This window comes from Oryctolagus cuniculus, chromosome 17, assembly GCF_964237555.1.
Source record: "Oryctolagus cuniculus chromosome 17, mOryCun1.1, whole genome shotgun sequence".
NCBI classification, from domain to species: Eukaryota; Metazoa; Chordata; class Mammalia; order Lagomorpha; family Leporidae; genus Oryctolagus; species Oryctolagus cuniculus.
Window position 1 is genome coordinate 25,629,648 of NC_091448.1, and position 27,023 is coordinate 25,656,670.

Sequence of the window (27,023 nt, forward strand, 5' to 3'; positions counted from 1 at the left end):
GTAACACTGACCCACTCCACTCGTTCACACCCTCGAGCTCAACTCTGCTGACCCCTGATACACGCATCGAATGAATCCAACACATATCTAATGAGCTCCTGTTACATGCCAGGTCCTGTTCTAGGCACTGAGGAATACAATGAGAACAAAACAAAGTCCCTGCCTTCAAGGAATGCATCGCAGTCTAGTCAGTGTCCCATAAAAACAAGCAAACCAGGCAACTTTCAGAAAAATGTTTATAGCTAGAGGTATTCTTCCTCACCATTTCAGTTTATCATTGGCTCCTGATGAAAAGGTTGAACTTTTAATGACTTCACCCATTTCCTCCCGGCAAAAGCTAAAGTTATTGATGGTCCACATGTAGGAGAATTTCACTACCTTGATCTGTTGACAGAAAACCAGGAAGCAATTAAATGTGAAGTGGGCAACCTGAGGAAACAGGCTGAAGGTCAGATCATTATTTCCCCGCCCTCCCTTGGCGCGACCCCGACAGACACCAGCACTCTTAGCCAGCACCCAGGCTCAGCTTTCTCTTGCCTTATTTAGGTCCCTTAGCCACATTTTAAGAAATCTCACACTGATCAACTGGCTTTATAACTTTTTTCAGCTTCTCAGAAACACCTGCATGGAAAGTGAGCACAACACGAACACCCCTAACCCAAAAACAAAGAGGGAAAAAAAAAAAGATGAAAACACGGTTGGGAAAACAGATGATAAAAATCATTCCTAAAATGAGCCTCTGCGATGGAGATGCTGATGGCACCACCTGGGGTTGCAAAGGCCAAACCTGGTTTCCCCAACAGGAGGCCTTCACAGAATATTTCCATCAAGAGGGATGTAAGCAGATCTAGTTTGAAAGACTCCAACCTTCACTGAAAAACACTAGCCCAGGGCATTCGATTCCATGTAGAAAACCAAGAAATCCAAGGTGGACAATCACCTTATCTACCTGCTATTTGGCAGTTGTATCCCAGAGAAAGCAAGAAACTCAAGGCAGAAGAGCAATCCTATTTCATTCACATGCCAAATCCCTCCAAGACACAAGAGTCACAGGATAAAAAACGTGAACTCACCTGTGTGTAGCACCAGCTCTCAGCTACAGGGCCACTCGACATTTCTGCCGGAGGTGGAGGACTTGGAACTCTTGACATCGCCAGTTTGAAGGTTAACCAAAATTTCCGAAGTCAGGAGGCAAAGATGACAGTTCTCTCTTCACCCTGTTCAGGCCCAAGATGCGAGAAGACTTTTGTAGACTACTAATATACCATCCTACGCTTGTCTGGACTTCCCCGGCTGGAAATGCTGTCTCCTGCCTGGAACACCTATCCTGATCGTTCCAGTGGTTCCCTAACACTTAGGCCCTAAATCTAAATGTCAAATTCAGAGAAGATAAGTTAATCTAAAGCACTCTTCTAGTCACATCCTATTTTATGTCATCCCATTTTAATCTTTTGTACAATTCTCAATCTAACCTTACCAATGAATCTACCCAAAGGGTATACAAAGTAATCTAGGGAAAGGCTGCCTGAAGATGTGCAGAGTTCACAGGACACAACCTTGCCAGGTAGCTCCTTCCCTTGGGGTGTAAATACTCCACTCTGAAAGCAAAATGACCAGTTTCCCTCTTAATCCTGTCCCCTCTCCTCCTCTACTTCACTGCATATTTACTAAGAGTAGCCATCTAATTGCCCAATTCACCCTGAGCTGCTCTCTTGAAAAGCAGCACTTTCAACCCTTTCTGCCATGCACTCCTTTCTCTGCAACATCAGAAGTAAGGCCCTGCATACACTCCCTTTCCACCTGTTCACCCAGATGTTTTGCTTTCTCTGATCATCCCTCCATCTCTTTTATTGGGTTCTCTTCTTCTACTATTGTTCCTCATGACTTAATCCTCATTTTCTCAAACTACATTCTCTTTATGGCAATTTTATCCATCCTATCAGTGCCATATTTCTGCCTTTATACAAATGGTTCCCAAATCTCTCCAATTCTCACGTCTTTCATATAGCTCAGACTGTTTTAAAATAAGTGTGATACATCACAATGGGGTGTCCCAGTAGCAAATAAAATCCAACTCAAAATTATTCCTTCTAAGGCCTTTCTAAACACAAAAGATATTAAAAAAAATTGATGGGGGGCCCAGTGCTGTGGTATAGCAAGGTAAGCCCCGACCTGCAGCACTGGCATCCCATATGGGCACCAGTTTGTGTCCCGGCTGCTCCTCTTCTGATCCACCTCTCTGCTATGGGCTGGGAAAGCAGTGGAAGATGGCCCAAGTGCTTGGGCCCCTGCACCTTTCAAGGAATACCCAGAAGCAGCTCCTGGCTCTGGATCAGCTTAGCTCTGGCTGTTGCAGTCATTTGGGGAGTGAACCAGCAGTTGGAAAACCTCTCTCTCTTTCTCTGCCTCTGCCTCTCTGTAACTCTACCTTTCAAATAAATAAATCTTAAAAAAAAAAAAAATTTAGTGCACGACATAAATTACAGCTAATACGATAGTACTGTATATCAGAAATTTGCTAAAAGGGTAGACTCCAGGTACTCTCATATATGCACACAACCAGGTAACTTTTGTGAGATGATTGGTATGTTCACTGTCCTGACTGTAGTAATCATTTCATTATATGCATGCAGATCAAGACACAATGTTGCATGCCCCTTAAATATAAGCAATTAAAAAACTGGTGAATTTGGTTATAGTTTTTAAGCACTAAAAACAAAGCTGAAAGATAAATTTGAAAGAAAAAAAGTTTGCAATGTACAACAAAGGGATAATTTTATTAATATATAAAAACTGATATCTAAATTGTTCCTATAAAATCCCTAATGGTCAACTACTTTATAAAATATCACTTATGAAAAAAATAGCTCTTCAACATTTCACAAAAATCAACCAGGGCCAGCACTGTGGTATATTAGGTTAAGCCTCCACCTTTGACACTGGCATCCCATATGGGTGCTGGTTCAAGTACTGGCTGTTCCTCTTCCAATCCAGCTCTCTGCTAATGGCCTGGGCAAGCAGTAGAAGATGGCCCAAGTGCTTGGGCCCCTGTACCTACATGGGAGATCTGGAAGAAGTTCCTGGATGTTGGCTTCAGACAGGCCTAGCTCTGGCTGTTGCAGCCATTTGGGGAGTAAACCAGCGGATGGAGGACCTTTCTCTCTTGTCTCTCCCTCTCACCGTCTGTAACTCTGCCTCTCAAAGAAATAAATCTTAAAAAACAAACAAACAAACAAACAACTAGGTATGTGGAAATGGGAACTCTCATATACTGCTGGTGACACCATAAATAGGTAAGCATATTTTGGATAGGAATTTGGCCATAGTTGAAATTACATGTACCTAAAGATATAGTATGTTTCCTTTTAACTATGTATGTACTAGGACAGTGGTTCTCAAATTTAGACTACATGAGAATCAGTTCAGATTAACTGGCGCTATTCCCAGAGTTTCTGATTCAGAGGTTTGAGATGGGTCCAAGAGTGCATTTCTAACAAAATCCCAGGTGATTTTTTTAGGTGTATTTATTTATTTATTTATTTGAAAGGCAGAGAGAGAGAGAGAGAGAGAGAAAGAAAGAAAGAGAATCTTCCATCTTCTGGTTTACTCCCCCAAATGACTACAATGGCCAGGGCGAGGACAGGCTGAAGTTAGGGTCCTAGAACTCCACCTTGGTCTCCCAGGGGGTGGCAGGGGCCCAAACACTTGGGCCACCTTCCACTGCTTTCCCAGGCACACTGGCAGTGAGCTGGATCAGCTGAGACTAAAGCCAGCACTCTGACATGGGATGCTGGCATCATAGCAGCAGCTCAACTTGCTGCGCTACACGCAGCCTCTCCAGGTGATCTTGATGTGCTGGTCTTGGAACCACTGCCCTAGAGAAATCCTGCACTCGGGCCAAGAAGACAAGGTCACTCAGTCTGACACTGTTTATAACAGGGAAAAGCTAGAAACAAACTAAAAATCCAGTGCTAGAGGAACTGAAAACTAAACTATTATTTCCATGACATGGGAAACTATATTTCAGGAATGAAAATTAATGAACTCAATCTACAGCACCATGAGCATCAAGCACAGTGCTAATGAAAAAGCAAGTTTTGGATGACATGTGCAGTATATTACTTATGCAAATTAAAGATTTATATATTATTTACAGATGCATGCATACAGTACAAATGAAAAATCAACAAGTAATGCATCAGTTTCATGTTGGAAGAAGGAGGGAGAATGAGACCGGGAAAAGAATGTAACACATTCCAAATTTCTCTTTCATGTTTCTTTTTTTTTTTTTTTTTTTTTGACAGGCAGAGTGGACAGTGAGAGAGAGAGACAGAGAGAGAAAGGTCTTCCTTTTGCCGTTGGTTCACCCTCCAATGGCCGCCGCTGCAGCCAGCGCACCGCGCTGATCCGATGGCAGGAGCCAGGAGCCAGGTGCTTTTCCTGGTCTCCCATGGGGTGCAGGGCCCAAGCACCTGGGCCATCCTCCACTGCACTCCCTGGCCATAGCAGAGAGCTGGCCTGGAAGAGGGGCAACCGGGACAGAATCCGGCACCCCGACCGGGACTAGAACCCGGTGTGCCGGCGCCGCAAGGTGGAGGATTAGCCTATTGAGCCACGGCGCCAGCCTCATGTTTCTTTTAAAATAAGGATAATAGGAGGCAAAAACAACAACTCAAATATCTTTAAGTTAGGTACTTGAGTATGCATCATTCTTTGTACTTTTTTTTTAAATACTGAAGTAACAGTGTAAGGATATGTTCCCTTTTATCACACTGTGCTTTATAATGTACAAAATTTCTTTTCTGAACATCTGGTTTGTTTCAGTCATGGCAGGCAATATAAAAACTGATCATGCTGCCCTTTTCGCTTGGTTACTAGAAGTCCAGAGACAAATCTGGACTCTTATTTCTTCAAACTTTAGTCCTGGGGCTGGCACTGTGGTGCACTGGGTAAAGCCACAAACTGCAATGCCAGCAACCCATACCGGTGCCATTTTGTGTCTCAACTGTTCCACTTCTGATCCAGCTCCCTGCTAGTGGCCTGGGAAAAGCAGCAGATGATGGCCCACGTGTTTGGGCCCCTACCACCCAGGTGGGAGACCCAGATGAAGCCCCTGGCTCTGGCCTGGGCCCAGCTCTGGCTCCTGCAGTCACTGGGAAGTGAACCAGAGAATGGAAGATTCCCTCTGTTTCTTCCTCTTTCTCTGTACCTCTTTCAAATAAATAAATAAATCTTAAAAAAAAAAGGGCTGTTCTATAAGTCCTATTATATATATATATAATATACTTATTCTGTATTCCCTTTGCTATAATTCCATCAACTGTTTACATGTTATGCATTTTTGAAATTTGCCTCAAATTCTTTGCAGAAAAAGGTCTAAATAAGTAATAATAAAAGCAGTCATTCAATAGTAATTCAGCTCACAAACATTTGTTGACTAGTCAAGCAACAGGAAACGGAGAAGATTAATAAAATATAGTAGTACCATCAATGAGTATTACTATTAATGAATGGAATTAGGCCGGCGCCGCGGCTCACTAGGCTAATCCTCCGCCTTGCGGCGCCGGCACACCGGGTTCTAGTCCCGGTCGGGGCGCCGGATTCTGTCCCGGTTGCCCCTCTTCCAGGCCAGCTCTCTGCTGTGGCCAGGGAGTGCAGTGGAGGATGGCCCAGGTGCTTGGGCCCTGCACCCCATGGGAGACCAGGAAAAGCACCTGGCTCCTGGCTCCTGCCATCGGATCAGCGCGGTGCGCTGGCCGCAGCGCGCCGGCCGCAGCGGCCATTGGAGGGTGAACCAACAGCAAAGGAAGACCTTTCTCTCTGTCTCTCTCTCTCACTGTCCACTCTGCCTGTCAAAAAAAAAAAAAAAAAAAAAAAAAAAAGAATGGAATTAAATGCCATCCCCATTAGTCATAAACACTATCCTACAGGCATTTACAATTGAAGCATCCCATGTATCACAGATACAGGATAACAGCCTTATACACAGGGTGTGCTCTCTCAAGCAAGCTAAGCACTGCACTGGCATTTGGGCTTCTTGGTTCATGGGATTCACATACCAAATGCTTCTGTGATCACCTTCAAGGCAGTTTGCATTAGACAGAAAAACATATTCTCCCAGAACTGCTTATATGTCCAGTAACAGATAAATACACCTCTCAGAGTTTCATAAATAGCATCTATTATTATTGCCAGTTAGCACTACTGGCCAGAAAAAGTTTCAAAATCCCTACTTTTAGGCAAGGTAGAACTGAAGATGTGAATTTTACACATTAGTTAAAATTTGGCTCTGGAAGTGTGGGTTGAAGCTTAGCTCTACAGTGAAACATCATGAAATACTACTTTCTTGTTTTTAAGTTAAAAAAAACCTTTAAATTTATTTAACAATTTACAAGTTCTCTAAGGCCAAGAAAAGGCCTATTTTTAAAACAAGATTATTTTAATGCCTTAACTGTGGCTACTGAATCTTGCCCATTACTGCAACCAGGAAAAAATAAATAAATAATTTTGGTCTTGACCATTTTTTCTCATCTGTTTTTTTTAATTTTTTTTTTTTTTGTCAGGCAGAGTGGACAGTGAGAGAGAGAGACAGAGAGAAAGGTCTTCCTTTGCCGTTGGTTCACCCTCCAATGGCCGCCGTGGCTGGTGCACTGCAGCCGGCGCACCGCGCTGATCCGAAGGCAGGAGCCAGGTGCTTCTCCTGGTCTCCCATGGGGTGCAGGGCCCAAGGACTTGGGCCATCCTCCACTGCACTCCTGGGCCACAGCAGAGAGCTGGCCTGGAAGAGGGGCAACTGAGAGAATCTGGCGCCCCAGCCGGGACTAGAACCCAGGATGCTGGCGTCACAGGCGAAGGATTAGCCTAGTGAGCCGCAGCGCCGGCCCTGTTTTGCTTTTAACTTAGTTTGTAGCCAAGTCTTTCATTTATATTTTTTATATATATATCAACTATCTTCCAATTTTTAAAAATGTCCAAGCCAGCAGCTGAACTGGAAACCCAGTGTCCAGCATGGAGCAGCTGTAAGGGCAGAACCTGCTGGGAGGGAAATTGACTAGGATAGCACAAGTTAATTAATTTCACTCATAGCAGGCACCATAGGCCAAGTGTTCATCAGCAAAGTACCCTGGTGCTGCATCAACTCTCTAGCACTTCATGCCGACTGCTGCAGTAGAAAAACAATTCAGAAAAGGAGAGATCTATTTGAGGGTCATAGTTTGGGAACCTTTGTAGGAGACAATTAGAGCTAAGATATATCATTTCTGGCTTCAAACAAGTTAAGACAAGACTGTCCAAGTTCTCTAAGGAGAAACTTATTTCCAAAGCTTACCAACCTTCCTAGCATGCTGACGACTCCGAGGCTGAACATACCTGGTATCTAGCTACCACTGCTTATTTTCCTGCTTGCTCTACTAAACCCCAACCTATGAGGATGCATATCTCGGAGTCACATCAAGATATATACTCCAGAAGACCTCTGTCAACTGTAATCCTGCTTAAATAACAATGAAGGCAGCACCAGCTAGCAACTAAGAGCAATACGCTCATCTCCAGCAGGTATTATGAGATCTTGCAGTCATCAACCATTTCTGACTAGAGTTTCAAGTCAATCAATACAATATGAGCTCTAACTAGAGGGTTAAACTTTGGGGGGTGAAAGAAGTGAAAAAGGAAATGTATTAACGCCATCATGTTGCATAGGTAAAGCTTTCAACCGAACCTACACTTCTCTCGTGCCTTCTTTTACATGTATGAACACTTCTACTGCTTCCAGTACACGTTAAGCTGCTTCATCAGAATTTACAACTGGTCTTTGTGGTATAGCCTGCCTGCAACGGAAAGTATTCATACTTTGGTTTGTAAAAATATTTTGATGCCTGAAACACCTATCCAGTTGCATTCAATTTCATTAACTTTTTTTTTTCATGTATCTCTAAAGCAGCCCTCTGAACAATGCTGAATATATCAAATCTGTAATATAATGAAAACCATTAATTTGTTCTTTCAGATAAGTAATATACAAGGCCCAAACTCTTAGCCTGGTACCTCAAGCCCAAGATCTGGGAAAAGGTAAGTAGTTCATTCAGTGTTAAATCTTCATTCAACCAGAGAGGAAGGACCAGTTATAATTTCCTTCATTTTTACAACACAAATCAGTAACTAATTTGAGGTAAACCCTTCCATAGTCAGAATTTTTTCAAGATTTCAAGACAGAAGATAAATTTCTTGTGCAATAAGAGAAAACGTTCCAATAGGTTATCTTGCAGTATACTCAACTAGGCTTGAACACTCTGAAAAAGTGTGATATTGACAGCTTGTGTAGTCATTTTAAAATACCTTTCATTTATTTCCCATGTACATTCTTCCATAATCTAATCTACTCATCCAGAGAATTAAAAGACAAATCAATTAACACAGATAGGCCTGTGTATCATGGTATCTATGAGTCAGCCTGATAACCATCACTTTTTTTTAAAGGTTTATTTATTTAATTGAAAGGCAGAGTCACAGAGAGAGAGAGAGAGAGAGAGGTCTTCCATCCACTGGTTCACTCCCCAGATGGCCTCAATGGCTGGAGCTGTGCTGATCCGAAGCCAGGAGCCAGGACCTTCTTCCAGGTCTCTCACGCAGATGCAGGGGCCCATCTTCTACTGCTTTCCCAGGCCATAGCAGAGAGCTGCATCGGAAGTGGAGCAGCCACGACCTGAACTGGTGTCCACATGGGATGCCAGCGCTGTAGACTGGGGCTTTAACCAGCTGCATCACAGCGCCAGTCCTAGCCATCAATTTTTAAATGACAAGACTGTGAAGATATGAGATTGAATCATGAAACTATTGTTTCATATGGCATAAACAGTGCAATACTGGAAATTTCAAGTAGTTCGACATAATGCACAGCATGAAAATGGAACTTCTTGCTAGAGAATGGTTAGGGGGTTAAAAAAATAAAAGACTTACTCATTTATTTGAAAGGCCGAGCCACAGAGAAAAAGAGGCAGGAACAGAGAAATCCTCTATCCACTGGTTCATTCCCTAGATGGCCACAACAGCTGGACAAATCTGAAGCCAGGAGCCTCCTCCAGGCCTCCCACATGGGTGGCAAGGGCCCAAGCACTTGGGTCATCCTCACCTGCCCCCCTAGGCACATTAGCAGGGAGCTGGATCAGAAATGGAGCAGCTGGGACCCAAACAGGTACCCATATGAGGTGCTGGCGCCACAAGAGGCACCACATCACCACTCTGGTTAGGGACTTTTTAAAAGCCTCTCTCTCTCTTTCTTTTCATTTAAAGCTTAGCACCGTTTCCAAGTAAGAAAACAAATCCCAATGTTATAACTATTTTAAACCTGAGAGACGTTTGCATTTTCCAAAAAAGAAGATGCCAAAAAGATTGTTGATTAAAAAAAAAAATTATGAAAGACTTGGGTATACTCATTTTTGAGAAACTAATGTGATCTAAAAGGAGCTTTGTGTTTCTTCTGTTACAGTGTACTCAATCATATACAGCCCAGGAGGTAAACATTGCTTTCTCATTACCCCAAGGACAGTTACTACAGGTCACACTGACTTCTTTTGTTGCAAGGTTTGAATGCTGTTTGAACATCTGTTATGAGTAAAATTTCTGTAGTTCAATCTAGTCTAAGAAAATACTAAACGCACCTTTTTTGTTTTTAAATTTAGAGACACTTCTTAAAATGGAACCAAAGACAAGGGAGACAGTCCTCAAGCAGCAAGGGAAAGGGTGGGTTTTTCTCTTGTGTCTCTCAACGGCTTCATGCTTTGTAAAATTTTACAAGATAAAGATGACTGCTTTTTTCATTTCTTAAATTCTTAAACAATAAACCTATAGTGGGATTTAGCAATATTAAGTGAATCTAGAGATTAAGAAGAAAAAAAGCAACAGCCTAACAGAAAAACGGGGGAAGAGGGAGACAACGGTTTACAGAAATGGAAACACCAGTGGCTCTTAGATATATAAAAGATGTTCAGCCCTCATTCATACTAAGATAGATGCAAATTAAACCACACACTGTTTCACCCACTGAATTGGCAAAGATCAAAATGTTTGGTAACACTTGCTCAGGGTAAGGAGAACGTTTTTGGTTGGAGAATAAACTGCTGCAATCCCTGTGAAGGGCAATGTCTCAGAATAAGAAATGTACACCCCCTCTGATCAGCAATCCCACTTCTACAAATGTAACCTTGCTGATATATTTTACAAGACAAGAATCAAAGGGTTTTCACTGTGGCACTATTTGTAAACATACAAAATAGGACATAACTTGAAAGTCCATCAACAATGGTAGAATAAGCATCTATAGAAAAAAAAAAGAATAAGGAAGTTATTTCTACTTTTTAAATAGAAAATGTATTACTAAGGACGGTGGTTACTTCCTAGGAAGGAAAATTCAGTTTGGTACTTTACAGTTTTGAATTGTGTGAATTTATCACCTATTCAAGGAGTAAATAAAAACATTTAGGAGGATAATTCCTCTACAAACTTCCCAAGTTGTAGGAAGGCTCATAAGTCAGAACCACGTGAGAGACAAAGTGGAGCTCTTCAGTGGCTCCATGGCTATCTGAATTGGGCCCACCTCCTCATCAGGACTGCCTCCGCCTCCCCGACACTGCCAGCCCTCCACTTAGTTACCAAGCGGTGAATTCTGCTCTCTGGCCACATCAGGCACTTTTCCTCACCCTCGAAAGCTCTTCCTTCCCTCAGGGCTTTTCACAGTGGCTCTTCTTGTCATCTAGCTCTCCCTCCAAGTGGAGTATCCTCAGAGAGGTCTTCCCCAACCACTCAACCTGTAGTACCCCCTTCTGGCCTGCTCCTCCCATCACACTGCCTCTCTTATTACCACTATCTGAAATGATCTCTGATTTTTCCCTTATGTCTCCCTGACTAGAAGTTATGCCTACCTGGCAAGACACCATTCTCAGTGACCAGGATGGAATCCTAATGGGCACTCAATAAATTCATGGGGCTTGTGCTGTGGCATAGCAGGTGAAGCCACTGCCTGCAACACTGACATCCCATTTGGGCACTGGTTTGTGTCCCAGGTGCTCCACTTCTGATCCTCCCTGCTAATGTGCCTGGGAAAACAGTGGAAGATGGAACAAGTGGTTGGGCCTTTGCATCCATGTGGGAGACCTGGAATAAGCTCTGGGTTCCTGGCTTTGGTTTGGCTCAGCCCTGACGGTTGCAGCCATCTAGGGAGTGAACCAGAGGGGATGGAAGATCCCTCTTTCTCTTCCTTCTCTCTCTGCAACTCTGACTTTCAAATAAATAAATTAATTAAACAAAAATCTGGTCAATGAAATTGTGGTTGAATAAATAGATTTTCTCTTTTGAAATCATATTTTTCCTTAATGAGTTCTAGTTATAAAGTTAAAATGGGAGTTGAATGAATGCAACTATAGGAATCTAAGCATTCTTTTGAAACAATACATTTAAAAAATTATCAGTTCAGTTCACTCCAATTTAAAATACATTTCAAAATTACACTCTTCCTTAATTTAAAAAAAATTTTTTTTAATTCAAGAAAACTTGGAAGAGAAGGGAAACTTGAAAGGGGTATGGGGGAGTTCCTGAAACCAAAAGATAAAGTGAGAGAAGCACACTTCCTGGAATAAGTCAATTCTGGCTACAGAAAGTACCATTACAGCAGCTGCCAGGAGCCCAGGCTACACCTCTAAATTATCTCAAGTTAAATTCTATATAATAAAATTTCAATATGCTGACAGTCAGCTGAGGCAGATTTTTAGCATTTTCTTAGATTTGACTTATGATTTTCATATCAGACACTGGGTTTGAGTCCCTTAAAATTGCCAAGTGGAGAACAGATAATTATCATTTAATATACACACAATTCAAACATGTAAATATGTAGACATATCTTAAAATATACACAGACACAACTATACGAAGCTAATGCACAGAACATATTTCTGAGTTGCTTTCCCAACGGTTTTACGTAAGGACAAATCAGACACTGGTATTTCCTGTGCAAGTCAGTGCCCCTGGCTCACAGATATTTCTTATGCAGTAGACATGCTGAAATGAAGAAGTTTAGAAACTTTTTTGTATATAAACAGGCTTCAACCTCCTTCTTGATCTAAGGACAGAGTACAGCTAGAAGATAGTAAGACACAGTGTTTTGTAGAAATAGCCTGGCTAGCAAAGCTCATCCAGGCAAAGTCGAGCTGAAGACGAACAAGGAGGCACATCCAGTAGGAAAACAACAGATTGCTCCCCCTGCCTCGCAAGCCTCAGTGTGTGCTGGCTGTTTGCTGCCTTACTGCCCTTCTTACAGGTTATAAATAACTACAAACTGTCCTTGTCCCCAAGGAGACCTTAGCAGCTAGCTCAAAGGTTAAAATGCAGGATAATTCTCACTGTGGATGCATTTTTTTTTTTTAGTTAGCAAAAACAAAGAGCAGAAAAATTTATTGCCAATTTAAATTAAGCTGGGAAATCATTCCTTCTCCTTAAAAGCTGTTCATTATGTAAGAGCTACTGATACAGACATATCAGCACGATTCTCTACCCCAAAATCTGTCCAGGAAGATTGCAACACATCTCTGCTCCACACGCAGACATCTGTCCTGGAAAGGGGCAGATGCCACTTAATCACCTTGCAGGACTGCAACTCCTTAGATCTTTCTGAAGACTTTTTGTTTGGTTTTCTAATTTAGGCACAAGTGACTGCTAAGCTAAATATATCCCCATAACATCAGAGGGGAAAAAAAATCTACAGTTGGGTGGAGGACCCAGCAGACTCAACCATGGCTGCACAAGTAGAGGTCTCATAGGTGATGTGCTGCTGCTGCTAATAACAGAGCCCCCGCTAGGAAGAAAAACTCCTGCAGCTGTTTAAAAACAAAAAACAAAACCAGCAGATAGGGTTCATCAGATTAAGCTTTTCCACGCATCACTTTCAAAACCCATCACTTGGGAGATATCCGAAAAAGAGCTACAATGATCCAAGCCAGGAAACAAAACGTGATTATAAAGGGGCTATTTCACTTCAAAGTGGGTCTCCGTTCCAAAAGAAAACATCCTTAGGAATGAATTTAGAAAGGCAAAACCAAACAATCAGCAACTTTTTCATTCTCACAAATTAGAATCATGTGTTGATTCCACGGAATAGCTTGGGCACAAATCTCTAGGGCCACGAAGAGCAAAGTTGGGAAAGATGAATATGTTAACACATCCCACATATTATCAAAAATTTCTCATCTAGGTTGAAAAAAATCTACTTAATAGAAACAAGAGCTGAAAAAGAATCCATAAAGGGAGGAAAGAGAAAGAAGAGGGGAAACCCTGTTAAGATTCTATTTGTTGTATAATGAATATTCCCAAAGCTGTTTTGGGAGTTGAGAGGCTGTGGTCTTCTACCCTGTCGTTTATGATTAAGAACCTTATAAAATATAAGCAGTAAATGGTAAACAGATGAAAGAGGCAGCCCTGATACCACCTAAGCATGTCCAGTCTGAGGAATTCAAATACAGAACAGTCACTTCATGAAACAAACAGGAGAGGTTGCATAACCCCACAAGTCCCAAAAGACCTTGTCGACCTTGGACCCAAAAGACCTTGTCGACCTTGGAGGCCTTGCAGAAGCCAAACCAGGGGTGAGGGGTGGAGTGTACTCCTTGGCTTTCTATACTTCAGTCAAGCCATTTCAAAATCTTTTTTATGAAGTTTTTGTTTAATAAGTCTATAGGCACTTGCTATTTTCTTTTTTTAAAATGTTTGTCTATTTTTTATTTGAAAGGCAAAGTTAGAGAGAGAGAAGGAGAGGGAGAGAGAGCTTTCATCCACTGGTTCACTCTCCAAATGGCCACAATGGCTAGGGCTAGGCCAAGCTGTACAAGCCAGGAGCTTCTTCTGGGTCTCCCACATGGGTGCAGGGGCCCAAGCACTTGGGCCATCTTCCCCTGCTTTCCCAGGTGCACTGGTAGGGAAACAGATCTGAAGTGGAGCAGCCAGGACTTGAATGGGTACCCATAATGTGATGCCAGCGTTGCAGGCGGTTTAACCTGCTATGCCACAACTTTGGCTCCTTCAGAGCAGTTTGCTAACAACTATCTGGCTACAGAAGGGGCCCAAGAAATTAATTTCAAAAGAGAAAATCTAAATTGTCTTAAGGTATACAATCTGGAATAAATGCATTAACTTGAACATTGAAAAGGCCCTCCTGCCAGAGAGAATTTGATCTACAACAAAGGCAACCAATTACATTCAAAATTACTACTATCTACTATCTAGCAGTACAGAATTACTATTCCCCGGAAATGATTCTTTTTATGAAAGCACTCAGACCTCCCTGTGACTGAGACAGATGAGACAGAGGGAGGTCTATGCACGCATGGACCTTACCTAAGAAAACAAATTCCCTCTTCTTCCCCCAACTCCTAAAGCTAGTAAAAATAAGCCAAACTCTGTGTTAATGTTAAGGTTCTAAGTAAACTAACTGGAACAAAGGATAGGCAAGAAGTGCTCAGATTTAAATGTTCATTCCAAAACTCATGACTCAAGGAAAAAGTAAAACCACACTGGCACACAAAACAGGAAAGTTAGACAGAACGTCTGTTTTAACAGACTTTCCTGATCCTGACAATCTGTATTAGGACTTAGGACTAAATGCACCAACACCTATTTTACCTAACAAGATTCTAGAAGCATCTGAGGTAAAAATCTTAAATCACAAAGTAAAACTTTTAAGGTGGTATCCAAAATGCTAGAAAGATTTTTCAAAAATTTATTTGATGAAAAATTTTTTAAAATTTTATTTATTTGGGAAGCAGACAGAACATGAGCTTCCCATCTACTGGTTCACTTTCCAGATGTCTCCAATGGCCAGGGCTGGGCCTGGGCCAGAAGACAGGAATGCGGGCCAGGTCTCTCCATGTAGCTCAGTAACTTGAGCCACAGCTGCTGCCTCCCAGGGTCTGCTTTGGCAGTAAGCCAGGGTCAGGAGCTGGCGCTGGCTATCGAACCCAGGTAATGTGGTTCGGGACATGAGATTCTTAACTGCCAGCAAGTGCCTGCCTGTTTTTGTTACCTGTAGAGAGAAGAGATGTAAGGTGCAAGACACTCATGCAATCTGCTCAAAATCAAACTCCTTTTTCAAAGTAAAATGAAGCCCACTTTACTATCTTTTTTAATAAACTATAATTCTAATTACCCTGAAGACTTTTTCTAGGGAGAATACTACTACTACACTTAGTTTCCATATCATGCATTATTAACCAGTGATCAGAAGTTTAAATCCAAAGAAACAGTTCTGGTTTATATCAGGTAAGATTTTTGTTGTTGTTTATCAGAAAGGTAGAGTGTCAGAAAGAGAGAGAGACAGAGAGGTATCTTCCATCTGCTGGTTCATCCCCCAGTGGCTGCCAGCAGCCTAGGCTGGGCCAACCTGAAGCCAGCAGCCAGGATATTTAGAATAAAACTTTTTATGAACCATTTTTGAAAGGCATTTCAGCACTATCTGTAATGCTCATTAATAGAAAAATAAATCTTACATGCTTACTTTACTATAACTTCAACTTTACCTACCATTTACACTGAAATAAAACAGATTACACTCAAAATGTGCATTTTTAAAAGTCATGGTAAATATTTTATGCATCTCATTCTGTTTTTTTAAATAATTAAACCATATTTAAAATAAAACTTAGTAAAAACTCACCAAATCAAGTCAGTAGGAAAACTCCAATTTGTCTTCTCTAACAGGAAACCTCTGTTGGAAATAGAACCGATGAATCAGACTTAAATTCAGAACCTCATACAAGTCTTTAGTTACTTTGGCTGTTATCGTAAAAGGGAAACTCACAAAAAAACAGGTGATACAGCTGCAGAGAAATGCCTAGTAAGAAATGATTTGCTAGTCAAAATTACCATTCCTACAGCTTGTCACTAGTTCTGAATGTACTATTTTTTAGTTATTTCTCTAAATGTTGATAATTAGAAATCAGAGTTGGAAAATCCAAGCTCTTCCAATAACTAGGCTTATAAGAACAGTAAAAATGAGGTAAATGACTTGCCCCATGTCAACAGAGATGAGTGATCACTTTTGCCAGCTCAGCTCCCTAATAAAAGGCTGAGTTACTATTAAGTCTTTATGTAAAATTGTCTTCTTAAAACTGCTCTGGGGGGGCTGGTGCTGTGGCTCACTTGGTTAATCCTCTGCCTGTGGTGCCAGCATCCCATATGGGTGCTGGGTTCTAGTTCCTGTTTCTCCTCTTCCAGTCCAGCTCTCTGCTGTGGCCTGGGAAGGCAGTGGAGGATGGCCCAAGTGCTTGGGCCCCTGCACCCACATAGGAGACCAGGAAAAAACACCTGGCTCCTGGCTTTGGATTGGTGTAGCTCTGGCCATAGCGGCCATTTTGGGAGTGAACCAATGGAAGGAAGACCTTTCTGTCTCTCTCACTCTTAAGTAAATAAATAAAAAATAAATAAATAAAAACTGCTCTGGGGGCAGGCATTTGGCACAATGTGTGTGTGTGTGTGTGTGTGTTTTAAGATTTATTTATTTATTTGTAAGTCAAAGTTACACAGAGAGAGAAGGAGAGGCAGAAAGAGAGGTCTTCCATCCGCTGGTTCACTCTCCAATTGGCCGCAACAGCCAGAGCTGTGCTGATCCGAAGCCAGGAGCCAAGAGCCAGGAGCTTCTTCCAGGTCTCCCACACAGGTGCAGGGGCCCAAGGCCTTGGGCCATCTTCCACTGCTTTCCCAGGCCATAGCAGAGGGGCTGGATGGGAAGTGGAGCAGCCAGGCCTCGAACCAGTGCCCATATGGGAAGCTGGCACTGCAGGCAGCAGCTTTACCCGCTACACCACAGTGCCGACCCGGCACAATGTTTAATACTTTGCTTCCAATACCTGCATTTCATGTCAGAGTGCTTGAGTTCAAGTCCCAACTCCATTTCTGATTCCAGTTTCCTGTTAATGTGCACCCTGGGAGGCAGCAAGACAAGGCCCACCTGGGAGACCAGGCCTGTGCTCCTGGCTCCTGGCTCTGGCCTCACCTAGCCAGGGTGTTGCCAGCATTTGGGAAATGAACCAGTAGAAGGGACATCTCTTTCAAATAAATAAATTAAAAACTGCTCTGAGTACAAAGAAGACAAAAGTGAAACACATTTAAACACAACTGTGTGTCCCATGTTTTTAATAAACAGCTGCTATACTGAGAAGGGTGGGTGGGCAGTCCCCAAAGACTGGATTAAGACTACGATTCCAGTGAACTGCCGTATCTTACAAAAGGGTTCCCCAGAGACACAGGGACAAGAATCGTTGGGAAGCATCGCAGAGCAGAACCTAGGCAGAAAATCCTGGTACTAAGGCCCCTCTCGTGGGAAAATGAAATCCTGTCAAAATCGTGAGGTATATGATTCTTTAAAAACCGACTCTCTTCCTGAAATGTACATGCCAACATTAACTAAGTTAGTACACTAGTACAAACAAGCTTCTCTTAGACTAAAACAGATTCTGGTAAACCCCTCCCAGTTACTAGCAGTAACAGAATGAGCCATCACCACAAACTGTGAACAGGGCAGTCTCCATCAGATACCAGAGAATAAAGCTGACAAAACTGCCGAGTTGTTAAGGGTAACAGGGGCCAGGATGAATTCATTTAGCAAATATTTACTGGCCGTCAGGTGTGCGAGGCATTCTCTGAGACACAGTGACGAAAGAGACAGATAAGGCTCCTGACCTCTGCCTGTACAAAGACAAATCCCTTCAGGACTTTGTACGTAACTATTCCCAGGCAGCAGACTTATCAACCCACTCTAGAAAATGCTCGGGATCTCTGATTCTTGAAGCACAAAGCAGTATCTTTAGTCCTTCACTCTCTAGTTTTTTCCAAGCTTAAGGTTTTGTTTCTCAGCTAATTTGCTAGAATTAATACTTTCTGGCCAATGAACTTGCAAATTTGGAGTCTGGCAATACTAGCAAGGGCTGGGAGGAGCAGGGATACACTCAGTGTTGGGAGGAGGCCAAACTGGGTACCACCATTTGGGCAAACAGTGATTATCTAATAAAACTGAAGATCCAGCAATGTCATTCCCAAATAAACGGCCTAGAGGAAGCCCTGATTATCTATCAGCACATGCACATGGGAACGTCTACAGTTAGCAACCAGGCATGATCCAAGTGGACAGAGCGACTGTGGCACACCACATTCCTCTGACAATGAAATTGAAGTGTGGTTCTGTGTAACGACACGGATGAAAGAAGACACAAAAGACAACATGTTGTATTATTGCACTTAGAAAAAATTCAAGGACCGACAAAACTAAAATATGTTGGTTTGGAATGAATCCTTGGTGTAAATTCATAAAGAAAAATAAGGAAATGATCAGAAATGTCAGAAGAGTGCTTGCCACTGAGCAACGGTGTGGGTTATGATCTCAAGAGGGACACACAGCAGGCTGCCTCTGGGCACTGGCAGTGATGTATTTCTAGGTCTACTTGATAGCTATATAACTACTTGCTTTTTATCATTAATCCTTAAACTATATGGTCATGTTTTGTTTTTCTGCTATATTTCATACATTAAAAAAAAAACCCACAGAGGCCATTGCCTATCTAGCCTCCCAAATCTAAGAGTGAATACAATGCCTTGCACAGACTCCACCTGTGAGTTCTTTCTTAAAAAGAATTCAGGAGGAGAACTCAGTAATAAAGCGGGACCACCCAGGGATGAACACCTACAGACAGGACTTCCTATTATACTTGTCTTCTTTGAATTTAAATCAGCAGAAGGTCTGTAACTCGGGGAATTTCCTGTACTGACACAAATGTTTCAATCTACATATGACTCCTCACCAGGAGTCATTAGTTAATAACCAAATTATTGTAAGAAAGAAATGCTTCTGAAAAAGCCCAGCTGGGACCCAAGGACTTCGGAGTTGCACTAGTTGAATGTGGTCTCTGTTGAAACCTCCGGTGACATCCCACCACATGCCAAGCACAAGCCGCAGTGAGTACAATGGCCACATGGCCCCGCACAAGCTGTACTCTGCCATCCCCGTGGCCTCATCTGCGTTCCCGGAGCTTGCCCCTTGGTGGCGGCTGTTCAGACAGAAGAGGCCCCGTGCTGCCGCGGGGCTCTGCCCTCTGTCTGGATTACTCCACCTTTAGAGGCTGCGGGATCCTCTCCCTCACCATGGCTGGGTCTTTCCTTAATTGTCACCGTCTCTGTGAAGCCTCCCCTGACACTCTTAAAAATGTAATCCTCTCCCCTCCACAGCCACAACCCTATTCCTGCCTCATTATTTTTTTTCCCTACAGCACATACCATGTTGTATCTTTTACGACCCGTCTCCTGTAACTGGGAGAAGCAGCTCCAAGAAGGCAGATTCCTGTCTGTTTTGTTGCTGCACCCACACAGTGTCTGGCACACGGAAGGCCAGAAACAAATATTTATTTAATAAATGATTGAATTAATCTTTTCCTGTGGATTTTTCATTCTTGAAAGTTTAGACAGTAACTCTCCATGCTCAAAAGACAGACTGTTTCCCCTCTCTGTGTGTCAAATTAACAAAGTTTATTTTACTAACAAGTTTTAGGTTTATGCCTTATTAATATGAGTCATAGATAAGGCTTCTAAAAGCTGATACAAACATAATTACATTTTCCCTAACAAATGTGCAGTATCTGTTTTTAATAACAATGCTGTTGAGGGCACAAAGAGACAAAAACTCCCACGGATGCTGGTGCTATGTAAACTGGCTTACCTATCACATGCACCACTCGCACTGACTGCCTGCTTCCTTTATACTTCTTGTTATTTTTAAGTTTGCAAAAAATGAGCATGCTTTATTTTTCAAGTAGAAAAAAAGCTTTTTAAAGAATGAATTATGCAAACAAAATAAAATTTCCACAAGAAAGTTCTGAATTATATTTTGACTGCCACAGAAACAATAAAGGCCTCTGTTATATACCCAAATGAAATATCCCAAGAGGGTGACTACAGTTAAGGAAAAATAATATTTTTTACTTAAGAACTAAAAAAAGTCTTATAATAGTGTTTCCAGAGTGGAAGGGAAAGGAGAATTCTACAGTGTTAGTGTTCCATATAAGAACATGGTTTTTTCTTCTAAACAAAGATTCAAAATAGGAACACTTCTCCATGGCATAAAATGTGAGGCTGATATGACAAAGAGCGGGTAACCAAACCCATTCAAATTCAATGATTACGACCGTGTAAGGAAGATGATTTGCTAAACAGGAATGCCTACAGGGTGCCATGACAGCGATTTCTGAGTATAAGATAATGCTTATAATAAAAAAAATTATTTTTATGGCAGAGTGACAGAGAGAGATAAATTCCATCTGCTGATTTACTCTCCAAATGGCTACAACAGCTGGGTATGGGCCAGGTCAAAGCCTGGAACTCCATCCTGGTCTCCCACATGGGTGCAGGGGCCCATGTACTTGGGCCATCACCACTGCTTTCCCAGGCTCATTAGCAGGAATCTGGATCAGAAGCAGAGCAGTCAGGATTTGAACCAGCACTCTGATATAGGATGCCGGCACCAAAACTGGTGGCAGCTTAACCCACTGTGCCTCAATGCCGGCCCTCCACACACTTATACTTCTGAGAGGATAATTAATCTACGTGAAAATCAAAGTACACCTAGATATAAAGGTAACTTTCCAGCCACAATTCTTACGACCTGAATCATGTACAAAGAAGAAATCTCAGGCCGGCGCCGCGGCTCACTAGGCTAATCCTCCGCCTAGCGGCGCCGGCACACCGGGTTTTAGTCCCGGTTGGGGAGCCGGATTCTGTCCCGGTTGCCCCTCTTCCAGGCCAGCCCTCTGCTGTGGCCAGGGAGTGCAGTGGAGGATGGCCCAGGTGCTTGGGCCCTGCACCCCATGGGAGACCAGGAAAAGCACCTGGCTCCTGGCTCCTGCCATCGGATCAGCGCGGTGCGCCGGCCGCAGCGCGCCGGCCGCGGCGGCCATTGGAGGGTGAACCAACGGCAAAGGAAGACCTTTCTCTCTGTCTCTCTCTCTCACTGTCCACTCTGCCTGTCAAAAAAAAAAAAAAAAAAAAGAAATCTCAAAGAAAATTCTCAGGCATCTGATATTCTAGTTATATTTATTATGCTGATTTCCATTTTAAGGTCTTATTGGATGTTTTAAAAAATTCTCAAATTCTTAAAGATAGTTCATATGTTCAGGAGACAGGTGGCTGCCCAGACTAGTTGTTAAGAAAGGAAGTCATACTCAAAGGCTTGCAGCAGGCAGAGTATGTCATTAGAGAAGAGTAACAGTTTTCATTTGTAACACTTCAGGATTGCAAGTGCTCAAAGTTCTGAATAGGATCCAGGTTTAAAAGGGGAAAGGCATGGAGCATAAGAATTAAAAATATACTAAACCTCACAATAAGAATAAAGCACACTAAAAACTGCAGAATAAATAAATAATGAAAACAACTGGTCATTGAAACACATGGCCCAATGGCCAAATTTATATGTAACAGTTTTAATTGATTATCAAGGCAAAGGCATATTTTAAAAATGCTTCCTTTGGCTAAGAATGCTCCAAGGAACTCTTCCATAAATATCAGCGAAGTCTGAATCATGCTGAACTTATAAGGTAACACAAGACTTGCCTTGGATTGGAGATCCCTGAGCAGTTCCACATTTAGAGTGGAAAATATTCTGAGAGTTAAAAAGTAGTAAAAGAAAACTTAAGAGGAGGAAAAGAGGTTAATAGTTATTGAAGCTTATGAAAAACAGCTATTGGATATGAGACAATAAAAACACAAAATATTAAAATGCAGAGTTGCCAAATTTATCAGATTCCAAAAAGAATCAACAAGCAAAGAAATTTCAGAGCCTCTTGCCCTGGTTAAAAAAAAAAAAGACTGGTATTCGAAATTATGAAATATTTTCCCTCATTCTCCCTCCCTCAATAGTGACTTGTAAATACCAAAGTGTTGTGCCAAGAGGAAGAATTAAAATAATGAGATATTTAGAGCGTAATCAAACTCCTGAAGAAAAAAGAAAGCCAGAAGGGGTATGAAAGAGGTTGTTTACCGGAGTCCTATAGGTAATAGCCAAAAGATGCAAACAATTTATTTTTTTTTAAGATTTATTTTATTTATTTGAAAGAGTTACATAGAGAGGTACAGCCAGAGAGAGAGAGAGGTGTCTTCCATCCCACTGGTTCACTCCCCAAATGACTGCAACGGCCAGAGCTAAGTTGATCTGAAGCCAGGAACTTCTTCCAGGTCTCCCACATGGATGCAGGGGCCCAAGGACTTGGGCCATCTTCTACTGCTTTTTCAGGCCATAGCAGAGAGCTGGATTGGAAGTGGAGCAGCCAGGACTTGAACTGGTGCCCATATGGGATGCTGGCGCTGCAGGCTGGGGCTTTAACCCGCTGCACCAAAGCACCAGCCCTGCAAACAATTTAAACATAATCATATAATGAAATAAAAATAAAACAACTAAGGGGCCAGCACTTTGGCATAGTGGATAAAGCCCGAGGCCTGCAGTGCCAGCATCATACATGGACCAGTTCAAGTCTCAGCTGCTCTACTTCTGATCCAGCTCTCTGCTATGGCCTGGGAAAGCAGTGGAAGATGGACCAAGTCCTTGGGCCCCCGCACCCACTGGGAGACCTGGAGAAAGCTCCTGGCTCCTGGCTTTGGATCCACGCAGCTCCAGCCATTGCAGCCATCTAGAGAGTGAACCAGCAGTTGAAAGACCTCTCTCTCTCTCTGCCTCTCTGTAACTCTGCCTTTCAAATAAATAAATCAATCCTTAAAAAAATAAAATAATAAAAGCTAAAATGGAAGACCTAGATCTGTATGTACCAACATACATAGGGTCTAGGACACAAGAATAAATGAAAACTGTGACTATTAGAGAATTTATAAAAACTGAAACATAAAAACTCTCATATCATTTGTCATGCAACAGTTAAGCACATAAAGGAATATATTTGTATATCTGCATATACATCTACAATGCACTGGACTAGGATACACACTAATTCACAGCATGGGTTTTCTGTGTGGAGCAAGGGTGGGAAACACAAGTGAGAAAGTGAATGAAGAGGATTTCAGCTGACAGGGTCATCCTGTCTTTCTCTTTTGAAGCCTTTCCAATCTGTGAATTCAGGAAAAATGGTCAATTTAAGAAGCTTGAAAAACAACAATAACAATGGAGTAATATTTTAAATAGACAACAATGTAGTCTGAATCAAGCCAATGAGAATTCAGTTCAGATTTTCTCACTAGTGAAAATCCAGGTTAGCAAAGTATTTTTCTTATAGTTGATGGATATTGCACAGCACTGGGGTCACTTAAGCAGAGAGATGAGATGACTTCATGGACTTCAGTAAGAAAGTATGTCTGAAATAAAAATAATACTGACAATAACACAGTGTCCTTAGAGCACCTTCTCATACCCCCACCTTTTTTTTTTAAAGATATATTTATTTATTTGAAAGTCAGAGTTACACAGAGAGAGGAGAGGCAGAGGGGTGGGGGGAGAGGAAGAGAGAGAGAGAGAGAGAAAGAGAGAGATCTTTCATCCGCTGGTTCACTCCCCAGCTGGCCACACTGGCTGGAGCTAGATCAGAAGTGGAGCGGCTGGGTCAACAACCAGCACCCATATGGATGCCGGCGCTTCAGGCCAGGGTGTTAACCCGCTGCGCCACATGGCCCCCTCTCCCCTTTCTAACCAAGAAGCTGGTTCTCCTTTGCCTTAACTACATTTATTTCTAAGAACAAATCCCTCCTTTTAAAATCACCTCAAATATTAATATCTGCAAACACTTGAGATTTCTTTTTTCTCTCTCTCCTTGAAATGGTGTGAGCTTTTTCTCCTCTCTCCAATATAGTTTAATTTCCTCTCCTTCCTTTACTTTTTCCGTTCCCAACCTCATTTTTTCCCCTCATTCTCCTTCTGACCACCGGCTACTTTTAACTGCCAGCAAGTTTCTGACACATTTATACTTTTTTCTTAATGGAAAAAGTACTTCCAATAAACAAAACAAAGCCCCACTCCTTCCAGCCCAAAGGTCAAATAGAGGGGAAAACTTAAAAAGTAAAAAATACTAACCATATTTTGCTGCTTCTCATTTTGGCACTATGGCTAGGAATACAGTTCTAATTACCGAAAACAAAATCCAATTGACTTGGACAGTTTATCATCTTTATGGCACAAAGCTTACCCAGGATCCTCTGTATCACAAAGCCCTTTGGTTAAGAACCACAGGCACTGAGAAAAGAGCTGAAGTTGAGTTCCACAGGCTAATGGACACCGCAATGTCAGCATTCACAGAAGAGGCACAGGCTGTGCACTCCCAGCCCATCCTCCTGGTCTCTTTTAGAGGACCTGCCAGGCCCTTCTGAGGTCAACGCTTTTGGCTTTAGGCTATACAACCACTCCCTCAAGAGCAGCACTGTTTCCAGGCTTCACAGTCTTCAGGGACTCTGACAGTCAGGATCTTATTTGGGATTTTAACAGCTCTGTGAGGCTTGCAGAGCAAGTATTTCACAAATAAGGAAACAGCTCAGAGGTTCCTATTTGTCATGGTCACATGGTGATTAAGGGGCTTGAGTTCAGAACTCAAGTCTTTCAACTCCTAATCCAATACTTTGTAATTCCTTTGATTCAGTGCTTCTTAGATCAGACATGGTCTTTTATTCAACATGTAGGATTGGAAAAATATCTCAGAGAAAAAATATTTTTATAACCTAACCTTCAATTCTGATTTCATTTTCAGCTCTGTCGAAAAGTTTACTCTTGTGTTCTAATGAATTCTGAGCAACATGATTAATGGAGACTCAGCAAATCACTGATGGATTCATGCCTCCTTCTCCATCACCGGAAACAGGGAACAAAATCCTATGTCCTAATTCTTTCAGAAAGACTTCTCATGCTTTGGTACCTAATCATCATCATTATTTAAAAAAAAAAAAAAAAACAAACAAAAAAACAACTACAAGTCAAATTAATATGCTAGAGAATTTTCTGAGTTTCTAAAAACTCAACGTCTTTCCCCCTAGAGATCTTTCTCTCCTTTGCCAACAAGTTACAGAATTCAAAAGCACAATTTCCACCATTCCTTAATTATATTCATTAGGGATGTCTAACATGACTAAAATATTGTTACCATCTTCACCCCAACTGCTCAAGCCAAAAACCCTACCTTTTCATATCCCACCAGCAAATCCTGTAAGCTGTCACATATTCCATATTATCTGGATCTGTTCAAGCTGCAATATTCTCTCACCTGAACCGTGTTAACTGGTTCTTACTTTATCTCCCATATTCTTTTATAGCCCAATCTATTATCCACATAGCAGTAACATTGAGCTTTTAAAACATAAATCAGGTAACTGTACCCAGAGCATCCTGTATTGTGCCTGGCATTTCTTTATAGAAGGTCCATCATAAATGTTTAATAAAGGAATTAATAAAAATAATTCTAGGAACATAAAATGACTTAATACTACCCAAATGATTGGGTTTCACAGATCAGGAAACTGAATCCCAAAGCAGCCTGGCAGCTTACCCAATTTGAAAATATTATGGACAGAAAGCAGCAGTCGGGCTGACACATCAGAATCCAGGCTATCACACTCTCTCTCTTCAGTTATGTTGGGAAAAGGAGATGTTAGGCTCAAGACATTCAATGTGGATAAATGAAAAACAATGCACTGGTTAAAAAAACAAGCGGCTGGTGCTGTGGCGTAGCAGCTAAAGCTGCTGTCTGCAGTGCTGGCATCCCATATGGGCGCTGGTTCAAGTCCCAGATGCTCCCCTTCTGATCTAGTTCTCTGCTATGGCCTGAGAAAGCAGTACAAGATGGCCCAAGTCCTTGGGCCCCTGCACCCACATGGGAAGATCTGGAGGAAGCTCCTGGCTCCTGGCTTCAGATCAGCGCAACTCCGGCTGTTGTGTCCATTAGGGGAATGAACCAGCAGATGGAAGACCTCCCTCCCTCTCTCTCTCCCTCCCTCTCTCTCTCTCTGCCTCTCCTCTCTCTCTCTGTGTAACTCTTTCAAATAAATAAATAAACCTTTAAAAAAAAAACTATAATCAGACTCTAATTAGACACTGGGTTCAATGGCAATAAATTGAAACAAGGCAAGAAACACATTGGGGAGGCACTACAGTTACCCTTAAAGTCCAAACAGACCAACCAAATTCTCACCATTATCAAACAGGACATCAGAAGCAAATCAGAAAACACAGAGAGTACTGACATCTCCCAACCCAGCATTCCAGTCCTATCTTTTTTTTTTTTTTGACAGGCAGAGTGGACAGTGAGAGAGAGAGACAGAGAGAAAGGTCTTCCTTTGCCATTGGTTCACCCTCCAATGGCCGCCGCGGCTGGCGCACTGCGCTGATCCGATGGCAGGATCCAGGTACTTATCCTGGTCTCCCATGGGGTGCAGGGTCCAAGTACTTGGCCATCCTCCACTGCACTCCTGGGCCACAGCAGAGAGCTGGCCTGGAAGAGGGGCAACCGGGACAGAATCTGGTGCCCCGACCGGGACTAGAACCCGGTGTGCCGGCGCCGCAAGGCGGAGGATTAGCCTAGTGAGCCACGGCGCCGGCCTCCAGTCCTATCTAATACAACTGTTGGTATTAAGTCAACTGTTGAGCTACCTAATTCCACTGGTCAGTCTACATCCACAACAAATTAAAGTGGCTACACAAACTGGACCCCTCCCTAAGGATACAGGGTTACTCAGATAAATTTGCGATGCTATTTGTTCTTAGTCCTTATAACCTTTTTCCCCTTTGAATTCCAGTGCTAAAGTTCTATGCCCCTTTGAAAATATACTGCTTAGAATAGCACAGATGTTAATTGGACTCAAATGCTCAAGATGTGAAAAGGCTTCTTTATTTCCTGAAACCTCATTCCTTTAAAACAAATATTCATCCTATCATCCTAATCAAATGATTATCAAATATTTAGAGAACCCATTTTGAGACAAGCCTATGAATCACTTAAATTTAGAAGAACAAATTTTCCCCA

The 27,023-nt window shown here is 42.2% G+C and overlaps 1 protein-coding gene across 4 annotated transcripts in view; it reads right to left on the reverse strand.

The window, feature by feature from the left end:
* SPOP (speckle type BTB/POZ protein) overlaps positions 1-27,023 on the reverse strand; it is a 77,109-nt gene that overhangs the window by 18,818 nt on the left and 31,268 nt on the right. For 2 of the 4 annotated variants that reach the window (XM_002719303.5, XM_070060831.1), the window contains 3 exons: positions 15,695-15,745; positions 1,074-1,217; positions 263-384 (listed from right to left, as the gene is read on the reverse strand). In XM_002719303.5, the coding sequence (XP_002719349.1) occupies positions 263-384; positions 1,074-1,151 (200 nt within the window). In that variant the 5' untranslated portion in view covers positions 1,152-1,217; positions 15,695-15,745. Of the gene's footprint in view, positions 1-262; positions 385-1,073; positions 1,218-15,694; positions 15,746-24,203; positions 24,301-27,023 lie in introns of those variants that run through there. The other 2 variants (XM_070060832.1, XM_051824879.2) reach the window with 2 other exon arrangements.